A 26,049-nucleotide genomic window follows, 5' to 3' on the forward strand; every position below is an offset into this window, starting at 1 on the left:
TAAGCCAAGAGGTAACCAGCCTGTTCAGAAAGTTATGCCCCGGGTACGTGGCTAAAAACAAGGTTCAACCCTCTAAGAGTTACAAAACATTCAAGATGCTTCTAAAGGTCAGTGCAAAAGCTATCAATTTCCCCTTAAGAATAAGGATTGGAAGAGACTCAGATGCATCGGAAAAGAAAGCTACAGCCTTCTAGCTATGATCTATCAATCAAATAAAAATCAATAAGCAGTAAAAGGGATTAACCAGATCCATTACGGACACAGTAGACATAATCAGTAGCTACTGTTTGGTAAAAAACTTCTCTTCCTAAGGGCCATCTTGTACTAGTCACGGCCACTTCTGCCAATATTTCTACGCTGCGCAAAACTGCAACGGAGAGCAGTCATCTTTCTTTTAAGCTGCTTGCTCCCTACTGCCACAGGGCACTGCAAAAGGGAGGCTAGAGAAGCTAATGACATCCTCCCCCTTTTGCCACTGCCCTCTGCCAGGATCATTAGCAATTCTGAACTGATTAATTGCTGAAATCCCAGCCTTGAAACAGTGTTCAGTTAGAACAGCAACTGCTGAAAAGATCATCTTAATGTGGGCTTCGGAATTAATCATGTGTACTACAGTCAGCAGCTTTCATAATAAATTTAACACACTTCAGCAAGTCTGAATGGAGCCGAAAAGTTTTCTTCTTGGCTTGCCTAAAGACAACACGTCCCCAAGTCGCTTACAGTCTAATCTGCAGCTCCACCGAGTCGTCCGTGGCAAGGAAAGATTAGATCATTTTAGCCTCTCTGAACAGCTGAACTCACAAAACAAAGCGGAATGCTAATTTTCAATGAATAAATGGGGATTCTAGAGGTATAGGTAGATGATCAAGAGCAATGTAAGCAGACAAAGGTATGAATTTTCAGAATGAATAGCTGATCCGGGCACATGGCTGTGAGATGGGAATTTTAGCGTTATTGATGAGAATTTATTCACTGTATCTACTACGGCAGACATAGTAGATACAGCGGGATTAGCAGTGGGATACATTTGGCCCCTGAGCCACTACCTATAGAGAAGCGAGAAATGGTTCTAGGAAGGTTATATTAAGAAAGGGTTAAAGGAAGCCTAGGAAGAATATATTAAGAAAAATACTTAAGAATGACTGGGTCATCTCTCAGTGTGCAATAAATGGTACCCACTATTTCATCCATCTGATACGCTGGTGTGTTATTCTATGATATTAAAGAAATATTCATTCAACTACTTTATTATGAAAGGATACCAATGGTGATTAATTACCAGGGAGATCAATTTCCTAAGAGGTCTGAAATCTACACTCAGCCCAAGCAGAAACAAAATTTCAGTGGTCTTAATATTTTAATGGATAATTTTCTACAATGTGAAACAATTCCTATTTCTGGTACCAGGGGCCCAAGGACATGTCAAATCCTAATAGGGAAGGGGTGCTGTAGGGCAGAAATGATAGAGCGAGCTATGGAATAACTGTGTTACAAGCCGGGATAAAGACAAACACTGGACAAATGCCACTATCTGGCCGTTTGCTTGGAAGCACTTTGGATTTAGTTAATTATGGTTGTAAATTCACTCAGATGTAAACCAAGGTGTTTCCTCTGGGGATTAAAACTATACTTACTTGGTTTTTAGATTAAAAAAAATAAATTAAAAAGCTCTGTTATACTCAAAACTATACCCTTTCTGCTAATATTTAATAACTATTTTCTTAAGTAAATATATACAAAATAGTCTATGCTACAGCTTTACCTAGGCCCCAATTTTCAGAAATTAGCAATGGAAATTAGATTACATAGAATTGTTCTTGGTTCCTAGATTTCTTATACGTTATTCATTGCTAGTACGTATTGAAAACTATTTGCAATATGTTAAGACGTCTCAGTTGTTAGGGAGATACATAAATACACTCACACATTCTTTTGGGGTTAAGCCTGATGCCACCATAGATATTCTTCTGTTGACTCTTTTTATTGAAGATATAACTTCTGGCTTCTCCCTGCCCACACTGTCTTCCCTCTTATCATACCCAGCAGTATTAGCAATATGGACAGCAGCTGTACTCTTGGCTGATTCTTCAACTTGAAATTGGGGTAATTTCAATGCAGAGGTTGCAGCTGGCATGCTGTTAACATGAGCTGGCTCTGGGGCTCTGTCTGTAGAGGCATCAGACTCAGGGTCATCAGAGAAGAGGCTGATTCCAGACTCGAGGTAAGGGGTTCCCTCTGAAAGGCATGGGGGGAGAAGTTAAACCCACATGACGATGAATCTTCAATTATAAATAGTATTCATCATGATTCTATATTTTAAACTTTTTTTTTTTTAAGATTTTATTTATTCATTTGACAGACAGAGATCACAAGTAGGTAGAGAGGCAGGCAGAGAGAGAGGAGGAAGCAGGCTCCCTGCCAAGTAGAGAGCCCGACGTGAGGCTCGATCCCAGGACCCTGAGATCATGACCTGAGCCGAAGGCAGAGGATTAACCCACTGAACCACCCAAGCGCCCCTAGGAGAACATTTCTTTTGGTTTTTTTTTGGAAGAACATTTCTGAAATGCTTCAGAAAATGTCACTCCACCAGGAAGTAAGCATAGCTAAAGAAAACGTGAGATTCCTAAAATGACCTTAATGAACACAGCCAAATACAACATTTAGGTGCCAAAGAGCACCTTTTATGATAATGTGTTTTTGAGGACTAATTTAAAACTTTCTTTACTGATTAAAACTTTGATTTATAAGCCATAAAACACACCACGCATTTAAAGTGATTTATAAGGCATAAAATACATAGTCATTTATATTCATTAATTCATAAAATAAGAGCTTACTTTGGAGATCGGACTCATTTTTCAATAAAGGACAGGCTGAAAACTTCTAGGGCCCTAGAATTCTTTATTTTTTTACTTTATTATTATTATTTTTAAGTAATCTCTATGTCTATTGTGGGGCTCAAACTCACGATCCCAAGATCAAGAGTTGCTTCTTTTACTGACTAAGCCAGGCAGGCGGCCCTAGGGCCCTAGAATTCTTACTTAACAGTTGAAATAAAATATTTAGAGCACATAAGACTCTCCCATCCTCAAAACTCTTGGAGTTAGACCAATAAAGACAGACTAAGAACTGCAATAATTTTCATGTAAATTTGGATTAATATTCAAGTTATTTTTCTAAAATGGGTTTAAGTGTAAGAGAAGCATTCACTATAGACTAGACATGCTAGACATCTTAAAAGTTGATTAACCAAAATATCTTTAGGTCAGATTCAAAGTAAAACAGATGTGTTTTCTCCATTACAACAGATGAAGTATTACCCAGATCTGGTCTTGGCAAATAAGGCTGCTCCATGAAATCTCGCGCCTCTGACCTACTCGCTTGTTGCTCCTCTACACTGACAACCTTAATGAGCTCCTTTTGAGAAGGGCAGTCCGTGTCCTGAAGACTCCTTGGGCAGCTGTGCACATACCACCTCGTATCTAACAACCGAGACTGAGAGGGAGAAGACCTAGAAGAAGGATGAAGGGAGAAACACACCACGACAGTTTGTGAAAGGACTCATCACCTTTCCTGGGCAGTGGACACACAAGTGGAACAGCTCATTGTCAGGGACATGGGGAATGACTAGCGAAAAAGAACCCGAGTGACTGCCCAGAAGCCTGGATTCATGAAGCCTGCCATATGTCAGGGCTGACATATAACAGCTCTGCTTAGGGCCTGGGCTGAGGCAGGCCATCTCTCAGCTGTTTAAAAGCGTGTCAGCAAATTTCACCAAATTCTCCACTGCCGCTCACTCAATCAAATTCTATGTGCTACTCCACTTGAGTCCAAATGGATGTATTAGAATCAGATCTCTCATGAAAATAGAAAGCTGATTAATTTTGACATTTATACACTCATTCTTTTTACCCAATTTTAGCAGAATTCATAGAATCATGCCTACCTCCTACCTTTTCGACGTCCAAAGCCATTCTCAAAACAAAAGCCAGCTATAAAATACTGTCAGAAGAGCACATGTGCCAAGTGATTCCATCCTCCACTCTTTCAGGTGTTTAGGGCTTTGCAGAATAAGATACTTAGCAACAGATTTAAAGGATACTTAACAGATTTGAGGAATTCATCCTCAAATGCATTATTTATAGTTTCCTTTAAATAGTAAACAATGGTCTTTAATATAATAAAATTATTATAATATGCAATCTACCATATGGATTATAAGATATTATAACATAATATTAATAATTAAAATACATTAAATAATTGTCTATTAAACAATTATTGGGTCAGGCAATAAAAGTAGGCTCTGTGCATTAAAGATGAGCAAAACCCAAACCACAGCTCTCAGGTAGCCTACTAGAGAGAGGACGTTCAATCAAAGTGTAGGTTTTTTTTCTTTACATATATACAAATATGTATGTGTGTGTGTGTATATAAATATATATGAAATATATATTTTGTGTAGGCTCTTCACCCAGCATGGAGCCAAATGTGGAGCTTGAACTCACAAACCTGAGATCAAGATCTGGGCTGAGATCAGGAATCGGACCCTTCACTGTCTAAGCCACCCAGGTGCCCTAATGTGCAGGTTCTTTAATAGAAGTCTCTGTAGGGTACACTGGGGAGGAGGAGGAGGTAGAGGAATATTTAGCGTAAATATTAAATGGATGGTTAGCACAACAGGTTAAAATATGGCAGTGAGGTCATTCCCTCTAAACATGGGCTTATGGAGGCCAGATCTCTGTATTCTGTCACAGCCACAATGTCAGTCTCCAGCCTCAAAAATATACCCTCAGTTCACGAGGATTGAAAGACAGTGTGATTAGATTATCAACAACTTGTCAACTATTTTCAGGAAAATAAAAAAATAAAAGTATATGTATACACAGTAGGAACTCAATAAATACGAATTCCTTTTCCTTCCTAGAGTGGTGAGACGCTGGACTCTAACGGCTCTGAGGTTCTGTCCTGAACTATCACATAGAAAGAACAGTCCCAGCTTGTCCTTTTACCCTCACAGTATTGTAAAGATCCAACGACGAAGCAGATAAAGTACTTTTGAAAACATGAAGTGCTGCACAGTCTTACAATAATGAATTGCAAAGACATCCCTGAGAGATATTCTGAATTTTCCCGGAGTAAGTCAATAGCTAAACTTTTTCTAGAGAGGCCAAAATTTCAATCAGGGCCAGGGCTGCCTGTCTGCCTCAGCTGCCAGGCTTTAGGTTTCAGTTCTGTATTTTATTCTGCCCTTCGAAAGGGACAGATCTACTGTGCATTTCTCACCTCGTACCTCAGGCCTTGTATAGTTCCAGAAAACCTACGCGGAATTAAACAAAAGAAGTGTCCTAGAGCAATGAGAGGTTAGAAACAGCTCTTTACAAAAAAAAAGAAAAAGGACAATGAAAAAAATTTAATAATAAGAGTTCGATATAAGTAAAGATGTTACTTAGATACTACAACGAGACATTTATTTCTTCTTACCTTCTCGTTCCTGGTTCTTTATTTTTACCAGTGGAACTATCCAGAGATACCTGATATTTGTCCGCAGAAAGGCTTTCAGGATTCTGGCTTTTAGGATAGTCGCTACTTTTCTCTGAAGTTAATACTGCTTTACATGGAATGAGAAAACAAAGAAATCTACTTTACTGCTTTGTTCTGATGGTGTAATTCAGGTGAGGATATTGATTTTTTCAAAAGCAGCAACCTGTGACAATCAAATTGGTTTTTAAACAAGTACATCAGGCAGAATTTTGTAAACAGAAGTGATGCGGCACCAGATGAAACTAAATGACTCAAAAATTGTAGGGACAGTGAAAGGAAACACTTTAGGACGGAGTAAATGAAGATACCCGGCTGAGACGAGGCTGGGAAAAACATACATTTTTTTGGCCCGGAATGATAAGGAAACAAGAAGAGGAAATGAATTTTATCTCTGCAGCAAAATAAATTATTCTGAAATCCCCTGAGATAACAGGGAAGAGAAGTACCGGAAAGCACCAAGCACAGTCCCTACTGCCTCCACATCAAAGACTATAGAGGATGGGGGCGTGGGCTGTTTGCACGTTTGGGGAAATAAGAGGGGAGCAGTTGGAGGAGAAAGAAAAAACAGGTGACATTTTGCTTCCCATTTTCAACGACAAAGAAAAAAACAAACCAAAAAACCAACACACACATAAACCAAGGTGCTGACTGATAAGGAACCTTGAAGTAAATCTATGGAACTGCTGATGAAATGGCACAGGAAAAGGAAAACACACACGATAGACCCAAGGCAAAGTTCTGGCACATTAGTGCATCCTTTTTATTTATTAATTCTTCCAAATGTATTATTGTACCACTGCTTTCTAGGAAATGCCTTTGAGGCAGAAATCTTTTAAAAAGCAAAAACAAACACTTAAAATTACAAATGTCTTCTACCCATTAAAAAGTCACTGATGACTGTAATTAATTTTGAGCTTTTATTAGAAAAGCTCAAATGCATAAAACAAAGGCAGAAAAATTTAAGCAAAAGCCTATATTAATTAAACTGTTTTTTAAGTCACTGGGTAGCCTGGTGGGGGGAAATAATCATTGATCTCCTGAGTTACTCCTCCAACGCATTATTTCTAGTTTCCTTTATGCCTATCTTTTCTGGATCTGTGTGTTAGAAACACAGGAACTCCCAACTGCTGAAAGTAAGCAGTCTTACAGTGAACCAGCAGGATGTTCTTTCAACTGTGTATCATTTACCCCCCAATACAGGGTGATAACTGATAAAAGATAATGCATAGTTTCTAAGGAATCACACCAAACAGAATTAGCCACTGGAAAGGGTTAAAAAAAAAAAAAAAAAGAAGTGAGGGGCACCTGGGTGGCTCAGTTGGTTAAGTGTCTGCCTTCAACTCAGATCATGATCCTGGGGGTCCTGGGATCAAGCCCTATGTTGGGCTCCCTGCTCAGTGGGAAGTCTGCTTCTCCCTCTCCCTCTCCCCCTGCTCATGGTTTCACTCTCTCTCGAATAAATAAATAAAATCTTTAAGAAATCAGAAGAAAAAAGAGTGTGCAGCAGGGAGGAGCCTTAGATACAAACACAGATATTAAAGTCATTCCATCGTCTAAACGTTTGACATACGAGTTGCTCTTTTCTTTTCTTTTTAAAGATTATTTGAGAGAGAGAGAGAGAGAGACAGATAGAGCTCGAGAATGGGGGCGGGGGGAGAGGGAGGGAGAAAATCATAAGCAGACTCTGAGCTGAGCCCAAAACCCCATGGGGCTCAATCCCAGGACCCCAAGACCATGACCTGAACCGAAACCAAGCATCAGACACTTAACTGACTCAACCACTCAGGTGCCCCGCTTTTTTCAATATAGTAAGGCTCAAACAACAAAGAAATTAAACTAACCTGAGTTGGATTCCATACCTGAAGAGTATACAAGAAACACTGGGCAAAAGTTTTCTGCTTTTTGGGCACCTGGGTGGCTCAATGTGTTAAGCCTCTGCCTTGGGCTCAGGTCATGATCTCAGGGTCCTGGGATCGAGCCCCGCATCAGGCTCTCTGCTCAGCGGGGAGCCTGCTTCTCCCTCTCTCTCTGCCTGCCTCTCTGCCTACTGATCTCTCTCTGTCAAATAAATTTAAAAAAAAAAAAGTTTTCTGCTTTTCTTCTTCCTCAATCCTTATTTCATAAAGCAGGACCCAGAGCCTAAGTCCTGGAATGATCCCTCTTACATCACACCCCCCCTAAAAGATTTTATTTATTTGAGAGAGAGATCACAAGCAAGGGGTAGAGGTAGACTTCCCGTTGAGCAGGGAGCCTGACATGGGACTTGATCCCATGACCCAGGACTTGATCATGACCTGAGCCAATGGCAGACACTTAACCGACTGAGCCACCCAGGTACCCCTCTTCTGGGGGTCTTAACCCGTTATATTCTTCATGGGTAAGGAATATGGGCTAGATCAAACATTTAATAAACTTACTGCCTATTATGCACTAAGAATTATGAAAAGTATGGGGGGATTAAAGGAAAAAAATCACGGAAGAAGGAACGCTATTAAGAAAGGATAAACTAGGGGCGCCTGGGTGGCTTAGTGGGTTAAGCCTCTGCCTTGGGCTCAGGTCATGATCTCAGGGTCGTGGGATCGAGCCCCGCATCAGGCTCTCTGCTCGGCAGGGAGCCTGCTTCCCCCCCATCTCTCTCTCTGCCTGCTTCTCTGTCTACTTGTGATCTCTCTCTCTCTGTCAAATAAATAAAATCTTAAAAAAAAAAAAAAAAAAGAAAGGATTAACTAGGGGCGCCTGGGTGGCTCAGTGGGTTAAGCTGCTGCCTTCGGCTTGGGTCATGATCTCAGGGTCCTGGGATCAAGTCCCGCATTGGGCTCTCTGCTCAGCAGGGAGCCTGCTTCCCCCCCACCTCTCTCTCTGCCTGCTTCTCTGTCTACTTGTGATCTCTCTCTGTCAAATAAATAAATAAAATATTAAAAAAAAAAAGAAAAGAAAGGATAAACTACAAAATACAGGACCTACAATGAAATTCAGGTTTAAGAAATGATAAACTACAAAGTATAGGACCTACATCCTTCAAAAAATAAAAATCTTTAAAAAAAATAATGGATCTTAAACATAATCCTGCCATCCAGAGATTAAAAAAAAAAAATATATATATATATGCATGTATATATATAAATACAATATGTATACAGGATCTTAAGTTACATATATATAGAGAGACAAATAGATAGGATCTTAAAAATAAAAACCAGTGAAATCCAAATAAGTCTAGAGTTTCATTTGTTACTAGTAATGTACCAATGTTGGTTTCTTGGGTGTGACAAAAGCACCATGGTGATGTAGAGTGATATTTGGAAACCAAAACTAGATAAGTGGTAGAATTCCTGCAGGAACTCTCTGTACTATCGTTGCTACTTTTCTATAAATCTAAAATAATCCAAAAATAAAAAGTGCATTAAAAAATATGTCCTTATAGCTGAAGGTAAACAAAACTACTCTTCCTAGATCAAGAAGTTTGCCTGAGGGACGCCTGGGTGGCACAGATGGTTAAGCATCTGCCTTCAGCTCAGGTCATGATCCAGGGGTTGTGGGATCGAGTCCCACATCAGGCTCCCTGCTCAGTGGAGAGCCTGCTTCTTCTTCTGCCTGCTGCTCCCTCTGCTTGTGCTCTCTCTCTTTGACAAATAAATAAAATCTTTAAAAAGAAGTAAAAAGTTTGCTTGAATTTTAGTTCAATTCAAACCAACTTAAGAAAGGAAAAGTTGCAAAACTTGAGTTGATATTAGGTTGATACACTGTTTCAGAAATAAAGCCCCCAAATTTCAGAATCCATACCCCAAAATTTCCTTTCGGTAAGCGTGGGGTGGGTTTTTTAATAATGTGAATTAAAGTATTTACTGAGTACCTACTGTGTTCTCAGAGTTCTCTGCCTTCATGGAATCTACATTCTAGTGGGAGGTGAGGAAGAACTCCAAACAGTAAGCAAAACAAGTTGTGTATTATTAAAAGTTTGCAAGGCTTATGAAAAGAATAACAGTGGAGAGTAGAGCTGGAGAAGTCACACAGGTCAAAGTTACAATAGAAAATATGGTGGTTCATGGTAGATCTTATTGAGAAGTAGGCTTTGAGCAATTTGTACAACATATTGCAGTTATGCCAACGTACAAGGTCATGGAGGACGCTCTCTGTGGAGTTGGGAGAAAGGACTTTTTTCTTTTTCTTCTCTTTTTAAATTTTATGTATTTATTTATTTATTTTTCTAAAGATTTAATTTATTTATTTGACAGAGATCAGAGGTAGGCAGAGAGGCAGGTGGAGAGAGAGGGGGAAGCAGGCTCCCCGCTGAGCAGAGAGCCTGATGCGGGGCTCGATCCCAGGACCCTGAGATCATGACCTGAGCCGAAGGCAGAGGCTTAACCCACTGAGCCACCCAGGTGCCCCTCCTTTTTTCTTTTAAACTAGGAAATTTTCATAAGCTTCTCCTTTCTCCTCTTAACATTTACTCACATACCTCAGAAGTCTGAGGAAACTATAATTTCATGGAAAAGAAGGCTGTGTATAAGTTTACTATAAAGGATAGAGTAAAAGCTCCTGACAAAAATGTTATACAGAGATCCGGGAGAAATTTTCAAAAAGGTTCCAAAAAGTCCAAAGTAAAGCATAATGTATAAATATATAGCATTTATGAAATTTTAAAATGAAAGAAAGCCACAAGGGGCACCTGGGTGGCTCAGTGGGTTAAAGCCTCTGCCTTCCGCTCAAGTCATGATCCCAGGGTCTGGCGGCTCCCCCCGCTCCCTGCCTGCCTCTCTGCCTACCTGTGATCTCTTGTCTGTGAAATAAATAAACAAAACCTTTAACAAATAAATAAATAGAAAGAAAGCCACAAGAAACACGTTGCCTGCAGATCTTTAGGAAAAAATAAATGCGCACACACTACACTCCAAAGCAAAGACAGTAGATTTACACACATATTCAAAGTTAGACAGTAACATTTTCTATGCTGTGCATTAACATGGGAAGTCTCGTCTGTTTTTAGACTGAAGAGGGTGAAAGCACCCCAAAGAAGAGAGCTGTGCCGGGGACGAGACTTTGGGCTTCATTATCTGGGAGAGGAACTAAATGAAGGTACGGTTACAAAGAAAGCATTTAAGGAAATACATTTGAACCACTGCCATAGCAACAGAGTCCTGAGCTCCTCATGCATGAGCTACTGTTTCTCCCTGAACACAAAAATACTGCAAGGCACATTCTGGGACCAGGGCCACACTCTTCTGGAGAATTAAGACTTGAGTTCCTAGAAAGACGAAAAGGCAGGGCCTAAGGCCCCCAGCAGGGCTGCAGAAGGGAGCGATGAAGAAGGAACCTTCACAGGAAGTTAGCAAGGTGGCTATCACGGAGACAGTAGTGAAGAACATTCTGCGGGGCAGGTGGAGGGGGGCTCACCGCACCTGCAGGTCCCTAAGCGGCAGCCCCCTACCTCCCTCTCCCTGCCCCCCTTGGGCCGAGCACCTGTGCCTGAGCATAGCCTCTCCCCTGTTTCTGCGGATCTGCCCCTATTTACAACCTGCTTGATGTGCTCTCTTCACGACACCATAAGGCTCTGTCCAGTTAAAGACTCAACCTTTCAGCTCGCTTTCCTTCATTTATGCCATGTTATTCCTCAGCTCCGTGTTCACTTTTTGTCATGATTTTACTTATTTGACAGAGAGAGACACAGCAAGAAAGTCAGATGTTTGACTGACTGAGCCATCCAGGCGCCCCAGGCCCACACTTTGTAGCACGATAAAGGCTTAGGGAGGAGAAGAATTCTGCTTAACATACCAGAGTTTGGCCAATACGACAAACCTTTTTCTGATGTGTTTTGCTCCGGATTGAGCAGATCCTCCGGGGCACAAGAATCTGCCACAAGGGAAGGGGAGCTTCGAGAAGGCTGGCTCCCATGCTGCTCTAACACAGCTTCCAGTTCGGCCATTTCCTGCTGGAGCTTTATCAGGTTATCTTGCATGGTATCCCTCTGCTGTAAACACAAGAAATGACACCAGGAAAGTCACACTCTTTTAGCAACTTGCCAGAGAGCAAAAGTATGTCACACCAATTTTTTTTTTTAAAATATTTTATTTATTTATTTCACAGACAGAGATCACAAGGAGGCAGAAAGACAGGCAGAGAGAGGGGGAAGCAGGCTCCCTGCTAAGCAGAGAGCCCGATGTGGGGCTCGATCCCAGGATCACGACCCGAGCTGAAGGCAGAGGCTTTAACCCACTGAGCCACCCAGGCGCCCCTCACACCAATTAATTTTAGCATGGAAATGGAAACCACCTAGTATGGAATCATAAGTTCTGGCTGAACACCTTTTAATCCAACCACACTCCTGCAATTAATGCCCATGAAATTATTTCAGAATGATGTTTGAGTTAGAGTTGAAAAAAAAACTCCTTAAACTCTCCCCAACAGACTTGGCTTTATTGTGATGTTCTTTCAAAGCTGGTTATTTTCTTTTAAAGATAGGAAGCAAAAGAAAACAATGAAGGTACTCAAACACGTTATTTAAAATCAGCATGATTCTGTTACTATTTTACACAGGCTGTGTTTCACAGATTTGGTACCGTAGGACTCTTATGGGATTTGGATTAGTCCATACAAATAATGTCTGATTTCTGGCTGGTGAGGACTCCTCCTTTTCTGCCATTCTTGGACCATTTAGTCTCTAAAAGAGAGAGGGCAAAGAGCTAACCCATTGATTTATCTATTTCTTTCCTTCAAAAATTATTTGCTGACCATCTATTATATGTGAGGCATGCTGGGGATTAGAGCCCTCACGGTGTTGCTGTTCTCAGAGGGTACCTAGAGATCATCAGCTGGAGGGAAGGATCTAACAAAGCGCCCTGAGAAATCCTGTAAGGACAGTTACTGTTTTCAATTCAAGACACTGGATTCTTCTTGCTTACGGGGCTTCTGATGTTTGTTTCTTCATTTCAAGAAGAAATCTACTAAGTCTTAGGTTTTGTTTTGTTTTTTAAGATTTTATTTATTTGACAGAGAGAGAGAGAGAGAGAGATCACAAGCAGGCAGAGAGGCAGGCAGAGAGAGAGGGGGAAGCAGGCTCCCAGTGGAACAGAGAGCCGGATGTGGGGCTTGATCCCAGGACCCTGAGATCATGACCTGAGCCAGAGGCAGAAGCTTAACCCACTGAGCCTCCCAGGCGCTCCTAAGTCTTAGGTTTTTGATAAACAAAGTACTTGGTAAGTAAGGAGCTTTCCAAACCACACATTTCTTCATCACTATTAGAAGGAAGATCCATGGCTGCTGGCGAACCCCAGGGAAATAGACTGTTTCACCCTCCGTTGCTTCTGATCCTTGCAAATCACTTTGCCCTCTACTAAAAACAAGCCATCTACTTTCTCCCGTGACACCGAGTTCACAGCTTGCAGGTTTTATGGCCAGAAAATGTATTCCCAGCGTCACAAGGTTTCTGCTGCTGCCCTGAGACCGCCTTGCAGCCAACGTGTGCAGCAGAGCCACTGCCACCACGTGGTGCTTGTAGGTAGTTCTGTCGCTAATCACACCCTGGCCTTGGGGCTGCCTCTGTAAATCTGGCAGGAAACCGGGTACACAGCTCTCTGATAAGCTTCAGAAGCCCTATTAGTCATTTCTGGCATGACCATCATATCTAACCTCCCTGTGGCCATTAAATAGGTTAGAAAAATCAGGAAAAATAGTAACCAGAGAACTGTAATTAGAGAACTTTCCTTTGGGTTTTCCCAAAGGAATTACTTTATAACCTAAATTCCCCTTTAGGTAATTGCCCAGATACATTCGGAAGACCAAAACCAAATTGCTTACAGAGGCTTTTCTTTTCTTCTTCTTTTTTTTAAATTCTAATTCTTAAGTGTTTCTGGAATTAGCCCTATTCTTCTTTTCTATTCCCAACATGCTACTCTGATCTCTTTTAATACAGCTGCATTACTGTGGAAGTTCTTTAAAAGCCATGTTTATCATGTCTCTTTCTTCCATAAATACCTTAGTAGTATACCTCTGCTCAGATAAGTTAATATTTCTGAACACTATATCATTACTACTCATTTCTGCCCTCAGGATAAAGTCCAAATTCCTAAGCATAGCATTCAAAAGGCCTTAAACACCCTGATCTTTTATTTCTTCCCTCAACTACCCCTATGTCCTATTTTCCAGTCACATGGGACAACTCTGCTTTCTGGACATTTCATGCCTCTGTCTTTGCCTTGCTTGCTGCCTCCTTCCTCTTTCAACCTAGAAAAATTCTTCTCCTTCAAAGTCCAGCTCAAATGGCTCCTTCAGAAGTTCCACCATCTACATCTACTATCAGGAACAGACGATCCCCCACTACCTCATTTATACTGCTAATGCATTAGTATATGGAAGTGGAATACTGACCCTTTTTGAGGGGAGGAATCCTTCCTTAATCATTTTTGTATTCCCAATGCCTAGCAGGTAGTTAAGCACTCAGTAAATGTTTAATGCAGAAATGAATGAATGAATATAATCAGTCAGTCTTTGATAAAAAAAATAGATACTAATGGTACCAAATTAGGATTTCTCTATCTCTCATATACTTCTCCTTAGTTTGATTAAACAGATAGAGGGAAAATATCCTACTTCAATCATTTTGCATCTGTGCTACTCTAGATTTAGGTTAGCCAGGAAATCTGACCTTAAGTCTGTTTTGGAGTAGATGCTTGCTAAAAACAATTTGCAGAATGCATCTTGAACAAACAGATGTATCTCTGCAAATAAGATCAGAAATATAAAAAACAAGGAGGCTGGACAGAATCAGAAACCAGGACCCACAACCTTAAAACACAAGGCACAAAAAGGTGACAGGCATTCGTGAAAGGTCGACAGAGCCCCAAGTCCACACACAGAAAGGATCACAGGAGTTGCAGAGAAAAGGCCTCCTTGGTCTTTTTGTTCATTCAGTCACCATGGTAATCCTGTAGGCGGGAAGAACACTGGTGACAACTCAGGTACGGAAGAGGTTTCCTCCTGGCTCCAGCAGGTTTCAGGCTTGAGGAATCTGCTCTGTGGGCAGCAGAAGACAAGCCCTTTCTTTTTATAGTCCTCACAGCAATGCCAAGAATTAGAAGATTTAAAAACTGGATACCACCTGGTGTTGGCAAAGGTACAGGGAAATGGGAACCATCAAGTACCACAGGGGCTGTAAGAATTTAGATTTGTTCAATCTTTCTGAAGAACAATTTAACAATATGTATCAAAGACCAAACATTTCAGTCCTAGGAATTTATACTAAGGAAAGCACTGGGAACATGGGCAAATATTTAGCTATCGAGATACTGCTATAGGGGCGCCTGGTTGGCTCAGTAAGTAGAGCATGAAACTCTTGATCTTGGGGCTGTGAGTTTGAGCCCCACGTTGGGTGTAGAGATTACTTAAAAAATTAAAGATATTACCAGATAAAAGATATGTACAGGTATGCTGTACATAATAGCAAACTGTGCCTCTTAGCCCGTAACCCTCATATTCAGCAAAAGGTCATAAAAATCATGGCTTATCCGGGGGCGCGTGGGTGGCTCAGTGGATTAAGCCTCTGCCTTCAGCTCGGGTCATGATCCCAGGGTCCTGGGATTGAGCTCCGCATCGGGCTCCGTGCTCAGCGGGGAGCCTGCCTCTCCCTCTCTCTCTGCTTGCTTCTCTGCCTACTTATGATCTCTCTCTCTGTGTCAAATAAATAAATAAAATCTTAAAAAAAAAATGGCTTATCCAAAAGACAGAATACTGTATACTAATTAGAAATGAGTCATGGGAGGAAACTTAATGCAATAGAAAAAACAACATTACAATGTAAGTACATGGAGTATGAGATATATAAATTTTTTTTAAGATTTTATTTATTTATTTGACAGAGAGACAGAGTGAGAGAGGGAACACAAGCAGGAAGCAGGGGGAGTGGGAGAGGCAGAAGCAAGCTTCCCACAGAGTATGGAGCCCGATGCAGGGCTCGATCCAAGGACCCTGGGATCATGACTGAGCCACCCAGGCGTCCCGATATAAATATATATATATACATATATATATATATATATTTTTTTTTTTAAAGTGAGTTTTCTTTTTCTTTTTAAAGATTATTTATTTGACGGAGAGAGAGAGAGAGATCACAAGTAGGCAGAGAGGCAGGCAGAGAGAAAGGGGGAAGCAGGCTCCCCGCTGAGGAGAGAGGCCGATGTGGGGTTCGATCCTAGGACCCTAAGATCATGACCTTAGCCGAAGGCAGACGCTTAACCCACTGAGCCACCCAAGTGCCCCTGATATATTTTTTTTTAAAATAAGGCCTTTGTGTACATATATGAAGAAGAATGAAGAACTGTAATAAGTTAATAATAATTATTACTGGGTAATACACATGGTATAAAATTCAAGGCACAAAAGGATATTCAGAGAAAGTAGGGCTTCCTCTTTCTCCTCCCAGTCTTCTATTTTCCCACTCCAAGGTCAACTACTATTACCGTTCTGTGAAGATGTTGGTGTTAATCTTTAAATGCTGGGATAAATAGGGCGCCCGGGTGGCTCAGTCATTAAGAGTCTGCCTTCGGCTCAGGTCATGACCCCCGGGTCCTGGGATCGAGCCCCGCATTGGGCTCCCTGCTCAGCGGGAAGCCTGCTTCTCCCTCTTCCACTCCCCTGCCTGTGTTCCCTCTCTCACTGTGTCTCTCTCTGTCAAATAAATAAATAAAATATATTTTTAAAAAATGCTGGGATAGAGTGCTTTTCTGAGACTATTCCCTCTGCAGTACTAAAACATTCATGATATAAAATGCCATAAGATATGACAAGGCTGGGGCGCCCCGGGGGCTCAGCGGGTTAAGCCTCTGCCTTCGGCTCAGGTCATGATCTCAGGGTCCTGGGATCAAGCCCCGCATTTGGGCTCTCTGCTCAGCGGAGAGCCTGCTTCCCCCCACCCCCGGCTCCTTGTGATCTCTGTCAAATAAATAAATAAAATCTTTAAAAAAATAAAAAAGGATGATACAAGCAAAGGTCAGAATGTGGGGTGCACGCTACTGAATGCAGAGGACATGACACACACACACGTACACACCCACACAAACTTTTCACCTGAGTGGTTAAAATATCACTCTGAGAGGACAACCTCGAACAGTCTTCAGAGAAGCTTGTTTCACTCTGGTACCCGGATGCCACTTCACCTTAAATGATGATAAAAATAGTTTCAGATGTAAAAACAGCACATACCACAACTTGCCATACCCGTCTTCGTACTGGCAGGACAAACTTCACTTTTGTGTTATGCAGAATGATTACGCTCCTTGTTTTGGGACACCCAGATTTCCTCTTGGAAATCATAATAGCAAACCAGAAACAAGTCAGCCAACAATTAGATCTCATTCAAACAGAGAAGATGTGCCAGCTGGGTAAAGCACTTTTAAGGAAAGGCACCTTAGAGGAACATGTGTTTAAGAAGCAGTGACTTTAGTTGCACTTGGGAACTTGTAAAATGTGCTCCCCTACAAGGCACCAACAGTTAGCTCATTTCTAGAATACGGATGGGGGCAAACACAAAAACCTGGTTCCAGTACCTAAGTCTGAATCCACACTCTGTTCTTCTTCGTGATTATCTTCTTCCAGACCAAGTTCCCTTTCATCATCATCTGAAACCAATTCCTTGTCACTCAGAGTGTCCAGGTTTTCAGACTGATGCCTCACTTGTTCGGAAGGAGGATCAAACATCAAGAAAGGATCCTGGGTATTTGTATTAACGGTCAAGTCTTCCAAAGCACTGCACTGTGAAGAGAATAAGCTACCAGAACACCTCGTTTCCTCACTCAGGTGATGTTCCTGGGATGCCTTTGCTGATGGTACCCGGTTACTGAGGTCACTTAAACTACTCTTCTGTGAGTCTAGGTTCTCCTCTGTTTTCTTAGACGGACCCTCTGCGGCAACAGCATTGTGACTGGTAGACTGAGAAGGTGTGTTGGCTACTTTGCCAAACAGTAAGTGTTGGAAACAGGGAAGCTCTTCCTCCTCACTAGACGTGTTCTCTTCTGAGGACTCTAATTTCCTGGCCCCTCTTTGCTGACCCTGAACCAAACGTGTATCGTCTAAAGGGCTAGGGCTCCTTCTGAATTCTTCTTTCTGGACATTTTTGCTAAAGACAGCAGATCTTTCCTTAACGTCACTTTCAGCAAAGCTGATTTCCCCCTTTATTTTGTCACCATTTAATAGGTCATCGGGTGTCTCCGAACAAACCTGAGAAGCATGACTACTTCCCATAGGTTGTTCGGGGTTATCCGAAATTAGACATGGGGAGAAATCTGCATTAACAGACAGAACTATACCTTCATTTTCTCCTTGCCTTTTCATTTCTGGATCTTTACAATTCCTTACAGGAAGGCTTTGGTTACAGACTTCAGGTTGCATAAGACCTAACCTGAGCATAGCATTTAATTGAGGTCCCCGGTTTCTACCTAGTTCTGCCTGCATGTTTTCTCCACTGGAAACTACTTCATTAGTACTAGAGCCTACTTCGTTCGTACTGGAACCTACTTCATTAACACTGCTTGAGCTGACTTCTCTCAACAAGCTTTCTCTAATGTTATTTTGGCTAATTGTGCTCACTGTACTCTGAATGACGCTTTCATTTCCCACTGCTCTTTCTGGTGACACTGAATGCTGCTCAAACCTTTCTTCTGACGGGTTTTTGTTACATAGAGTTTTAATACCTGATCTGATGGGAGGAAGTGGTGGTATATGATAAGGGTTTTGGGAAAATCCACAGTTATTTGCAATAAGGAGTTCAGTTTCCTTGCCTCTGAACTGAGATGACTGACAAAGGCTAGAGCCTCCTTTGAGGCTACATTTGGCATAATCATCTGGCTTCTGAGCTTTCTGACTAACTGCAGAAAAGCCCGCCATTGCAGGAACTGCCTGCGCATGCTTGATTTCAGACTCTTGCCTTCCCCGATTCTCTTCTTTTTGTCCACATTCGGGAGTGACTTTTGGACTTTTTTTCCTTAAGGCCCCGGAGTGGGCACAGACCACTGCAGAGTCGTTTTCTGGATCTCTTGGATTTGAAAACAGAGCAAATGACTGACGGTTTGAAACCTGGAACGTGTTGCGTAAATACTGTGTATCGAGCTCACTCTCTTCCATTTCTATGCTTGTCTCCTGAGTGTGGTTATCTTCACATGTCAGTGGATCCGCAAAGCCCTCTGGGCCGTTTCTAGTATCTTTAGAACAACTGTGGATAGTTTCCTTGGGGTGTTCAATTACTGTGCACATACTCTCACGTTGATTTGGTGTGGTTTTTGCCTTCCTTACGGTGTCGGCTTCCAGTAACGAGATACTGTCTTGAGTGCCACAATCAGTATCAGGTACCAAGGAAACACTGGTATTCTCTACAGATCTTTCAATTTGCAAACCTCTTCCTCCACTCAGTAGCAGCTCTTTGGGATCTCTGGTACTCCCAGACACTTGAGTCGTTCTTCGGCTCTCTTCTATGTCTTCTCTTCGGAGGCTGGGGTGGACAGACTCTTGAGGTTTATTAGAACTTGAACAGTTAGCGAAACACCCAGGTACGTTGGTTAAACTCAGCTCTGGAAAAGCGTGACTGGCAAGTCTCTTATGTATCTGTTCGCCTGGCTTCCTGCCCTTCTTGGGTCCAGCTGCAGGTTCCTCCTCTTCCAGGAGCTGAAGCGTTTTGCTGCGTCTGACTGGCCTTTGGTCCACAGGTTGCTTCTTCATCTCCCCACTGCTAGAACAGCTATCGATCTGCAGTTCGCTGCGATCAGGTGGGCTTGGATTTTGACTGACTACGAATTCAAGCGCGCAGGCGTGCCTGGTGGAGGACTTCCTCCGCAGTCTGTTCTTCTTAAAGGCTTTCAGACCGGAGCCATTTAATTCCAGTTCCATCTTGCTTATACTGCTGCTTATCGCTTCAGCTCTGCTTCTGAAAGCAGAATCTTTTTCCAGGGATTCTGTTGGGTTAGCATATTTCTCGGTCTGAACATAATCACCTTTTATTTCATCCTCCGGACTATTATTTTTAATCTTCGTCACGTGACCACGTTGCTTGAGTTGGTCGGTTCCCTCAACTAGCTTTTCAGGAGTCTTTGGAACGACAGCCAGATCTACTTTCTTGATAAAATCCTCAGGACGAAGGCCTGCTGTAGTTCTCTTTTTACGCTTTGCTTTACTCGTGAGGGGATGAGCTTGCGCTGTCTGAGGTTCTCCAGCACACGCTCCTATAAGCAGATCTTCGCTCGTGTGGCTCACGTTAAGGAGGCTTGCCTTCCTCCGGTAGGTTTTCCCAAATATTTTATCTTCGATGTTACTCTCTACTGACTTGGTGTGGACTCTTTCCCGTTCACGTATCAGAGCATCCTGAGGCTCGCTGGCCATTAAGTCTATTTTCTCAGAGGAACCGGAACATATGTGCACTTCATTTGGAACTTCTACTGCACCAGCTACTTCGGTCTTCGATTCAGATCCCCCGTCATGTGAGTCATCATCGGAAGTTAACATTTCATCGCTTCTGGAAAACCACTCATTCACTTTCTGTATGCTACTATTCAGTGTTATCCAAGGAACATCTTGGGAATCTCTAGGACTGCCAGAGCGTAGAGGTTTCTGCTTCTTCGGTTCTCTTCTCCCACGCAGGGGATCGGCTTTCAGAAGTACCTTTCTCTCTGTGCTGGGAGTCTGCCTATCATTACATGTTTCCTTACTTTCGGCCCATCTGCTCTGTTGGCTCCTTGCTAAGGCAGGCTGTTTGCTTTTATTACAGAATTCAGCCTTTTCTACATTCATTCTGTCTTTAGTGAGTAATAAACTGCTGTTCTCATGCTGTAATGAGCTGGCATGAGTATTTGTGCCACATGGCTCCACATGCAAGTTTGAAACAGAAATACCCTGATACTTTTCTGGATGCTTCTCAGTTGCATGCTTCTCAGTGGTGGTCAAATCTTTATTATCGGATTGATGGCGTTCACTATTTGTTATGTCCTCAGAAATTTCAAAAGCAGCTGAAAGCATACAAAAACAACAAGGTGCTTAAAAACTGAACTATCATGAAGAAACATGTACACTTAATACAACTTGGGGGTGGAAATAAAGTACATGGCTATTTTTAGAGAACCTGACCTCATCAACCACCAAGTATACAAAAGATGTAGCTCATGCACTTTCACAGAATTCCTATTTATCTAGATTCTCATTATTTCCACCTCAAATACTTAATTTCAGAATTCTCCCTCTTGATAAACCACACCTCCTACTTCCCTAACCTCTGACAGTGGACTAAAAGCAGACTGGGAATGAGCTATACAGCACTCTATTCTATCTTCAGACTCATACCCCCTATATTTAAATACTAGTGTATAAAAGATAAAACACAGGGCGCCTGGGTGGCTCAGTGGGTTAAGCCTCTGCCTTCGGCTCAGGTCATGATCTCAGGGTCCTGGGATCGAGTCCCGCATCGGGCTCTCTGCTCAGCAGGGAGCCTGCTTCCCCCTTTCTCTCTGCCTGCCTCTCTGCCTACTTGTGATTTCTCTCTCTGTGTGTCTAATAAATAAATAAAATCTTTAAAAAAAAAAAGATAAAACACAAACACATCAATTAAAATGTAAAAGGTAACAACCAGTTACACAGGGTACTATTATAATCACATCAGCCTCGTGCCATTGAAACAGATCAGCCTGTATCATGACATTTGAGAAAGACATTCTAACTCTGCAAAGAGATATTGTGAATTATACATGTCCCAAATGTGCTTCAGAATAATCTGATTACGGTATAGAATCTACCCATTCTCTCTTCAGTGCCTGTTAAGTTGGGAAGACTTGTCATTACCCCTTTCTGCAGGATTCAAACTGGCTTCAGCCCTGGATCCTTGAGGGGTGATTTGTAACAACGCGTCATCTCCCACACTACAGAGAAAAGATAGAAACTTCAATGAGAAAACACTAGTTTTACGCTCACAGAGTTGTCAAATAAGCAAGATCAAGTATTTCAGCTCCTCTAGGTATGACTGCAGTAAGTTGATCAATTTGATTCACTTTTTGAAATTTGCACTCTGCTTTAGTAACTTCCAGCCAAAATCAAACGGTCAAAGACTGAGGAGAAACAATCATAAAAATCAGCGGAGTCACACAGATACATTGCTTTATGGATGAGCAAAAGAGAATTAAAATTTAAATGGTAGACAAACAATAGCCCAAAGATAGTAAAGGAAAAAACTCAACATAATTTAAAAGTATATCTTAGGGGCGCCTGGGTGGCTCAGTGGGTTAAAGCCTCTGCCTTCGGCTCAGGTCATGATCCCAGGGTCCTGGGATCAAGCCCCACATCGGACTCTCTGTTCAGCAGGGAGCCTGCTCCCCCTACCCTCCGCCTGCCTCTCTGCCTACTTGTGATCTGTCAAATGAATAAATAAAATCTTTAAAAAAATAAATAAATAAAAGTGTATCTTAATGAGAAAGCAAGAGCAAAGACACTTAAAAGGAGCACTGGGATAGAGCGGACATTACAACAGAATGCAACACTGCCTCTGTGCTTCCCTTCCAGCTAAAAAACATTTCCTCCCAATGAGAGATGAGGAAAAAGTCATTTGCAAACAAGATCTGACTGGCAATGGTACCAGCATAGTTCAGACAAGCCATCACAGATTTTAGGGTCAAGCAATCATTCCTAAGGAAAGCAATTTGACAGGTAACCCAGTTGGGGGATGGGTGGATAATAGATCATTGTATAATTCATGTAGACAAAGCTTGAGAGATAGATGGAATTAAGGAACAGAAAAATAATTGAAAATGAAGTCCTTTAATATTTTCATGAGCCAAAATACTACTGTGCACGAGGAACTAAGTTAGACACAACCATCTGCTGGAAGCAAGTCTGAGCAGAATTCTGTTTATACTCTTCTGGACTCCACTAAGACATGTTGTCTCACCTCTAAGGTCTATTCCAATGCCATGATTCTAACCTAAATACCAATCCTTAATATTTATTAACTAAATACAAAAATGCCAACTTCACAGACAAAGGCTCTCTTTAACTCACCTGCAGTAACTTGCCTTATTAACTGTATCTTCAGAAGAATCAGATCCTAAAAAAATTCCCCAGATAACAAATCAGTAAAAGGATTTTTACTGAAAGGATTTTTACTGTAAGGGTTAAAGTCATGAGATGTACTTGTTGCACAACAGATATTCATTCAAGAAATACTACCGCACACTATGTATAAAATCTGTAGACACAATGAAACATATGGCAGGTAACACAGAGATGTGGTTACATGCACGGGCTCTGATGCCAGAATTCCCAAGTTTGAATTACAGCTCTGCCACTTGCTATCTTTGTTATCTCGACAAAATGTCTTAACCTCCATGTGCCTCTATTTGCTCATGGGCAAAATAAGTACAATAATATTAACAACCTCAGGGGGTTGCTATGCATCTTACATGAGTTACGCAAGTAAGTCCCAACAGGGTCTGGACGTCGGTGAGTTCTCCTAAATACTATTTTTATGACAACACCTGTTGTCTCAGGACTTATGATCTTCAAGCAGGGAAAAAACATATAGGTAATTTCAAGAGAATCTGGTAAGTGCTATGGTAGACATATGGTGGTGGTTGGCAGCCCAAAGAAGGTCACTCTTCCCAATTATAAATGCATTCTAACAGGTAAGACAACTAGAGAGACCTGTTTGAATTGAGCTCAGGTCTTCTTAAAAGTCTTCCTTTAAAAACAACAAAAAAAAGTCTTCCTAGTCTAGTACAATGTATCCTGGATCCCTTCAAATGCTGTGGCCATCCCATCATGTTATTTCTTATCCCTACTCTCTATCCTCCCAAAGCATGTTTACACATTATAATCAAGACACACTTCCTTTTGCTCTCTTTATAAAATAAGGGTCTTGTTTTACAAAGCGGTGAGTGCTACATCGTTTACACTATTTGTATCACACCGTAAGGCTAGGAAAATAAAATTATTTTATTTCCATTTCCCAAATTTCCCTGACATTGTATAAATTATGAGGCTTTTGGTATAACTGTAAGACCACAATCTAGCAACTATCATTCTAAACTTACAAAATCTGTGTCTCTTACCCAATTCAATGTAGACAGACTTATTCTGAGGCTGTATCTGCTGCTTTGTCCTCAGAGATCTCACAATTCCAAGGTCAGAGAGTTGGACACTAAGACTGGTTTCCTGCTAAGCAGTACAGTAAAGAATGATCAATCAATTGTTGAAACCAGCTCTTTGTTTCTTTTCTTGAAGAGAAACTCCAGGCCATGGACAAACCAGACTATTATAACTAACTAAAATCTGACAACTGGAAAAAACACTTGGCAAACTACAAATCAAAATATATGAGTTATGTGTGGTTTAGATATTTTTTCCTCTGTGTTGTTTTAAACGTTTCTAAACTGAATATGTATTATCTATGTAATTTTTTGAAGAAAAGTGTATTTTGAAGCTAATATTTTGTATTATAGTATAGAAAGGGAATGAGAATCATTTAGTTTACATTTCTAATCACATCTGATAACAGGGTTATGAATAAAAACCCAGCAATCCTATGAACATTCAGTACAGGAAAGAATATTTAAAAATCCAATATCACTTTGATGAAGCTTTCCTTCTTTTTGAGTCCTTCAACATCTACTGAAAAATGAATACTGGTACGATGAGAACCATTATTTTTAAGATCTGCATTATCCATTCATATGCAAGTAATAACAGAGCAAATCACTGCATTTTCTTTGACAATTACACCTTTTAAGTTGAAGCAATTTTCAAATGGTAAAGACCGACTTTATTTCCCAGGCAACTTTTCAAAGAAAATAAATTAGAAGATACTTCCTCATGCCTGAAGAATTGCTGTGAGGTGATTATTTTAAAAACTAGCAAGCCCAAATCTTAAAGTCATCAGTGACCTCAAGGCTATTTTAGACAAACATCAGAATGGATAAAAGCACTGAAGCAGGGGATGGACCCAGGTCTCTCTTGCCCACACGAGGTACGTGGACCATCTCTTGGCTCTTCTAACTCTTGACCAAGCACTTAATTTACTATCTGACCTTGTTTACTGCCTTTTTCTTAAGCAGTTTTTATTTTTTTTAAAGGTTTTATTTATTGGGGTGCCTGGGTGGCTCAGTGGGTTAAAGCCTTTGCCTTCAGCTCAGGTCATGATCCCAGAGTCCTGGGATCGAGCCCCGCATTGGGCTCCCTGCTCATCGGGGAGCCTGCTTCCCTTCCTCTCTCTCTGCCTACTTGTGATTTCTGTCAAATAAAGAAATAAAAATCTTGGGGCACCTGGGTGGCTCAGTGGGTTAAAGTCTCTGCCTTCAGCTCAGGTCATGATCCCAGGGTTCTGGGATCGAGCCCCACATCGGGCTCTCTGCTCAGCAGGGAGACTGCTTCCTCCTCTCTCTCTGCCTGCCTCTCTGCCTACTTTGAGATCTCTATCTGTCAAATAAATAAATAAAATCTTTAAAAAAAAAAAAGAAATAAAAATCTTTAAAATTAAAAAAAAAAAGATTTTATTTATTTATTAGCAATCAAGCAGGAGGGAGAGGGAAAGAGAATCTCAAGCAGACTCTGCATTGAGCACAGAGTCCAATGTGGGGCTTGATCCCATGACCCCAGATCATGACCTGAGCTGAAACCAGTATTCGGACACTTAACCGACTGAGCCACCCAGGTGGCTCTGACTTTTTATGTTTACTGCTTTTTTATGTAAGTCCATGTTAACTATTTACAAACCCATGTTTACTGCCTTTTTATATAAATCCATGAGCATCTAGCACCTTCACTAATTCAAAATGCTCAGTCGAGATGTTACCAGAATAAATGAAAATGGCTTTACCAAGGTGGGGTTTTCAGGTTCACTCTGTCGAAGTCTTTTGGCACGGTTTCGATAGCCCATACTTTGGATAATAGAAACTTCCTCCTTTAGGTGCTCAGGAGAGTTATTTTCTTTTTTTGAAAAATTATAGCTGTTTGCAACTATGAATTACAAAGGAAAATGTTATTGTTATAGTTTAAAACAATACAGTAAGGGTATCAAAGAACCAAAAGAAATCCTGTATATGAGCTCTCTGGTTTGTTAAGACAATGTATTAAAGCTTACCTACCATTTTTTTAATCTACTTTGGAAAGTCTACTCCTAGGAAACACACAGACTGTCAAAATTATTTCTAATCTTTTTTTTCCTACATCAGTACTAACATATTTGTGTATTAATATCATATTTCATTAAATCCAAGGTACCAATGATGCAAGACACACAATTATTTCTGGGCCATTTAGAGAGAAAACATACTAAATTAACAATGGTACACCACAGGTGGTAAATTGCTCCCAAGTTTGGAGATGCTAAACTGTGAAAAATGTGTATTTCAGGACTTATAAAATGAGGTGTGAGATCAGTGGGAATGATTCAAAAAATAAATCACAGATAAAGACTTAAGATTAACCTAGACCAAAAGGTGTTATTGCCTCTTCACAGAGTAACTGTGAAAACTTCCTGAGTTTTAATGGACA

The 26,049-nt window shown here is 41.1% G+C and overlaps 1 protein-coding gene across 12 annotated transcripts in view; it reads right to left on the reverse strand.

Moving 5' to 3' along the window:
- Nucleotides 1-26,049, reverse strand: part of BRCA1 (BRCA1 DNA repair associated) — a 66,370-nt gene that overhangs the window by 16,745 nt on the left and 23,576 nt on the right. For 6 of the 12 annotated variants that reach the window (XM_032871745.1, XM_032871744.1, XM_032871740.1 and 3 more), the window contains 10 exons: nt 25,373-25,512; nt 23,610-23,715; nt 22,561-22,606; nt 21,352-21,428; nt 17,082-20,525; nt 16,603-16,691; nt 11,341-11,512; nt 5,485-5,611; nt 3,321-3,511; nt 1,925-2,235 (listed from right to left, as the gene is read on the reverse strand). In XM_032871745.1, the coding sequence (XP_032727636.1) occupies nt 1,925-2,235; nt 3,321-3,511; nt 5,485-5,611; nt 11,341-11,512; nt 16,603-16,691; nt 17,082-20,525; nt 21,352-21,428; nt 22,561-22,606; nt 23,610-23,715; nt 25,373-25,512 (4,703 nt within the window). The remainder of the gene's footprint in view (nt 1-1,924; nt 2,236-3,320; nt 3,512-5,484; nt 5,612-11,340; nt 11,513-16,602; nt 16,692-17,081; nt 20,526-21,351; nt 21,429-22,560; nt 22,607-23,609; nt 23,716-25,372; nt 25,513-26,049) is intronic. The other 6 variants (XM_032871751.1, XM_032871743.1, XM_032871742.1 and 3 more) reach the window with 6 other exon arrangements.

Source organism: Lontra canadensis, unplaced genomic scaffold (genome assembly GCF_010015895.1).
Source record: "Lontra canadensis isolate GAN:19392208 unplaced genomic scaffold, GSC_riverotter_1.0 scaffold43, whole genome shotgun sequence".
In the NCBI taxonomy this organism is placed as follows: domain Eukaryota; kingdom Metazoa; phylum Chordata; class Mammalia; order Carnivora; family Mustelidae; genus Lontra; species Lontra canadensis.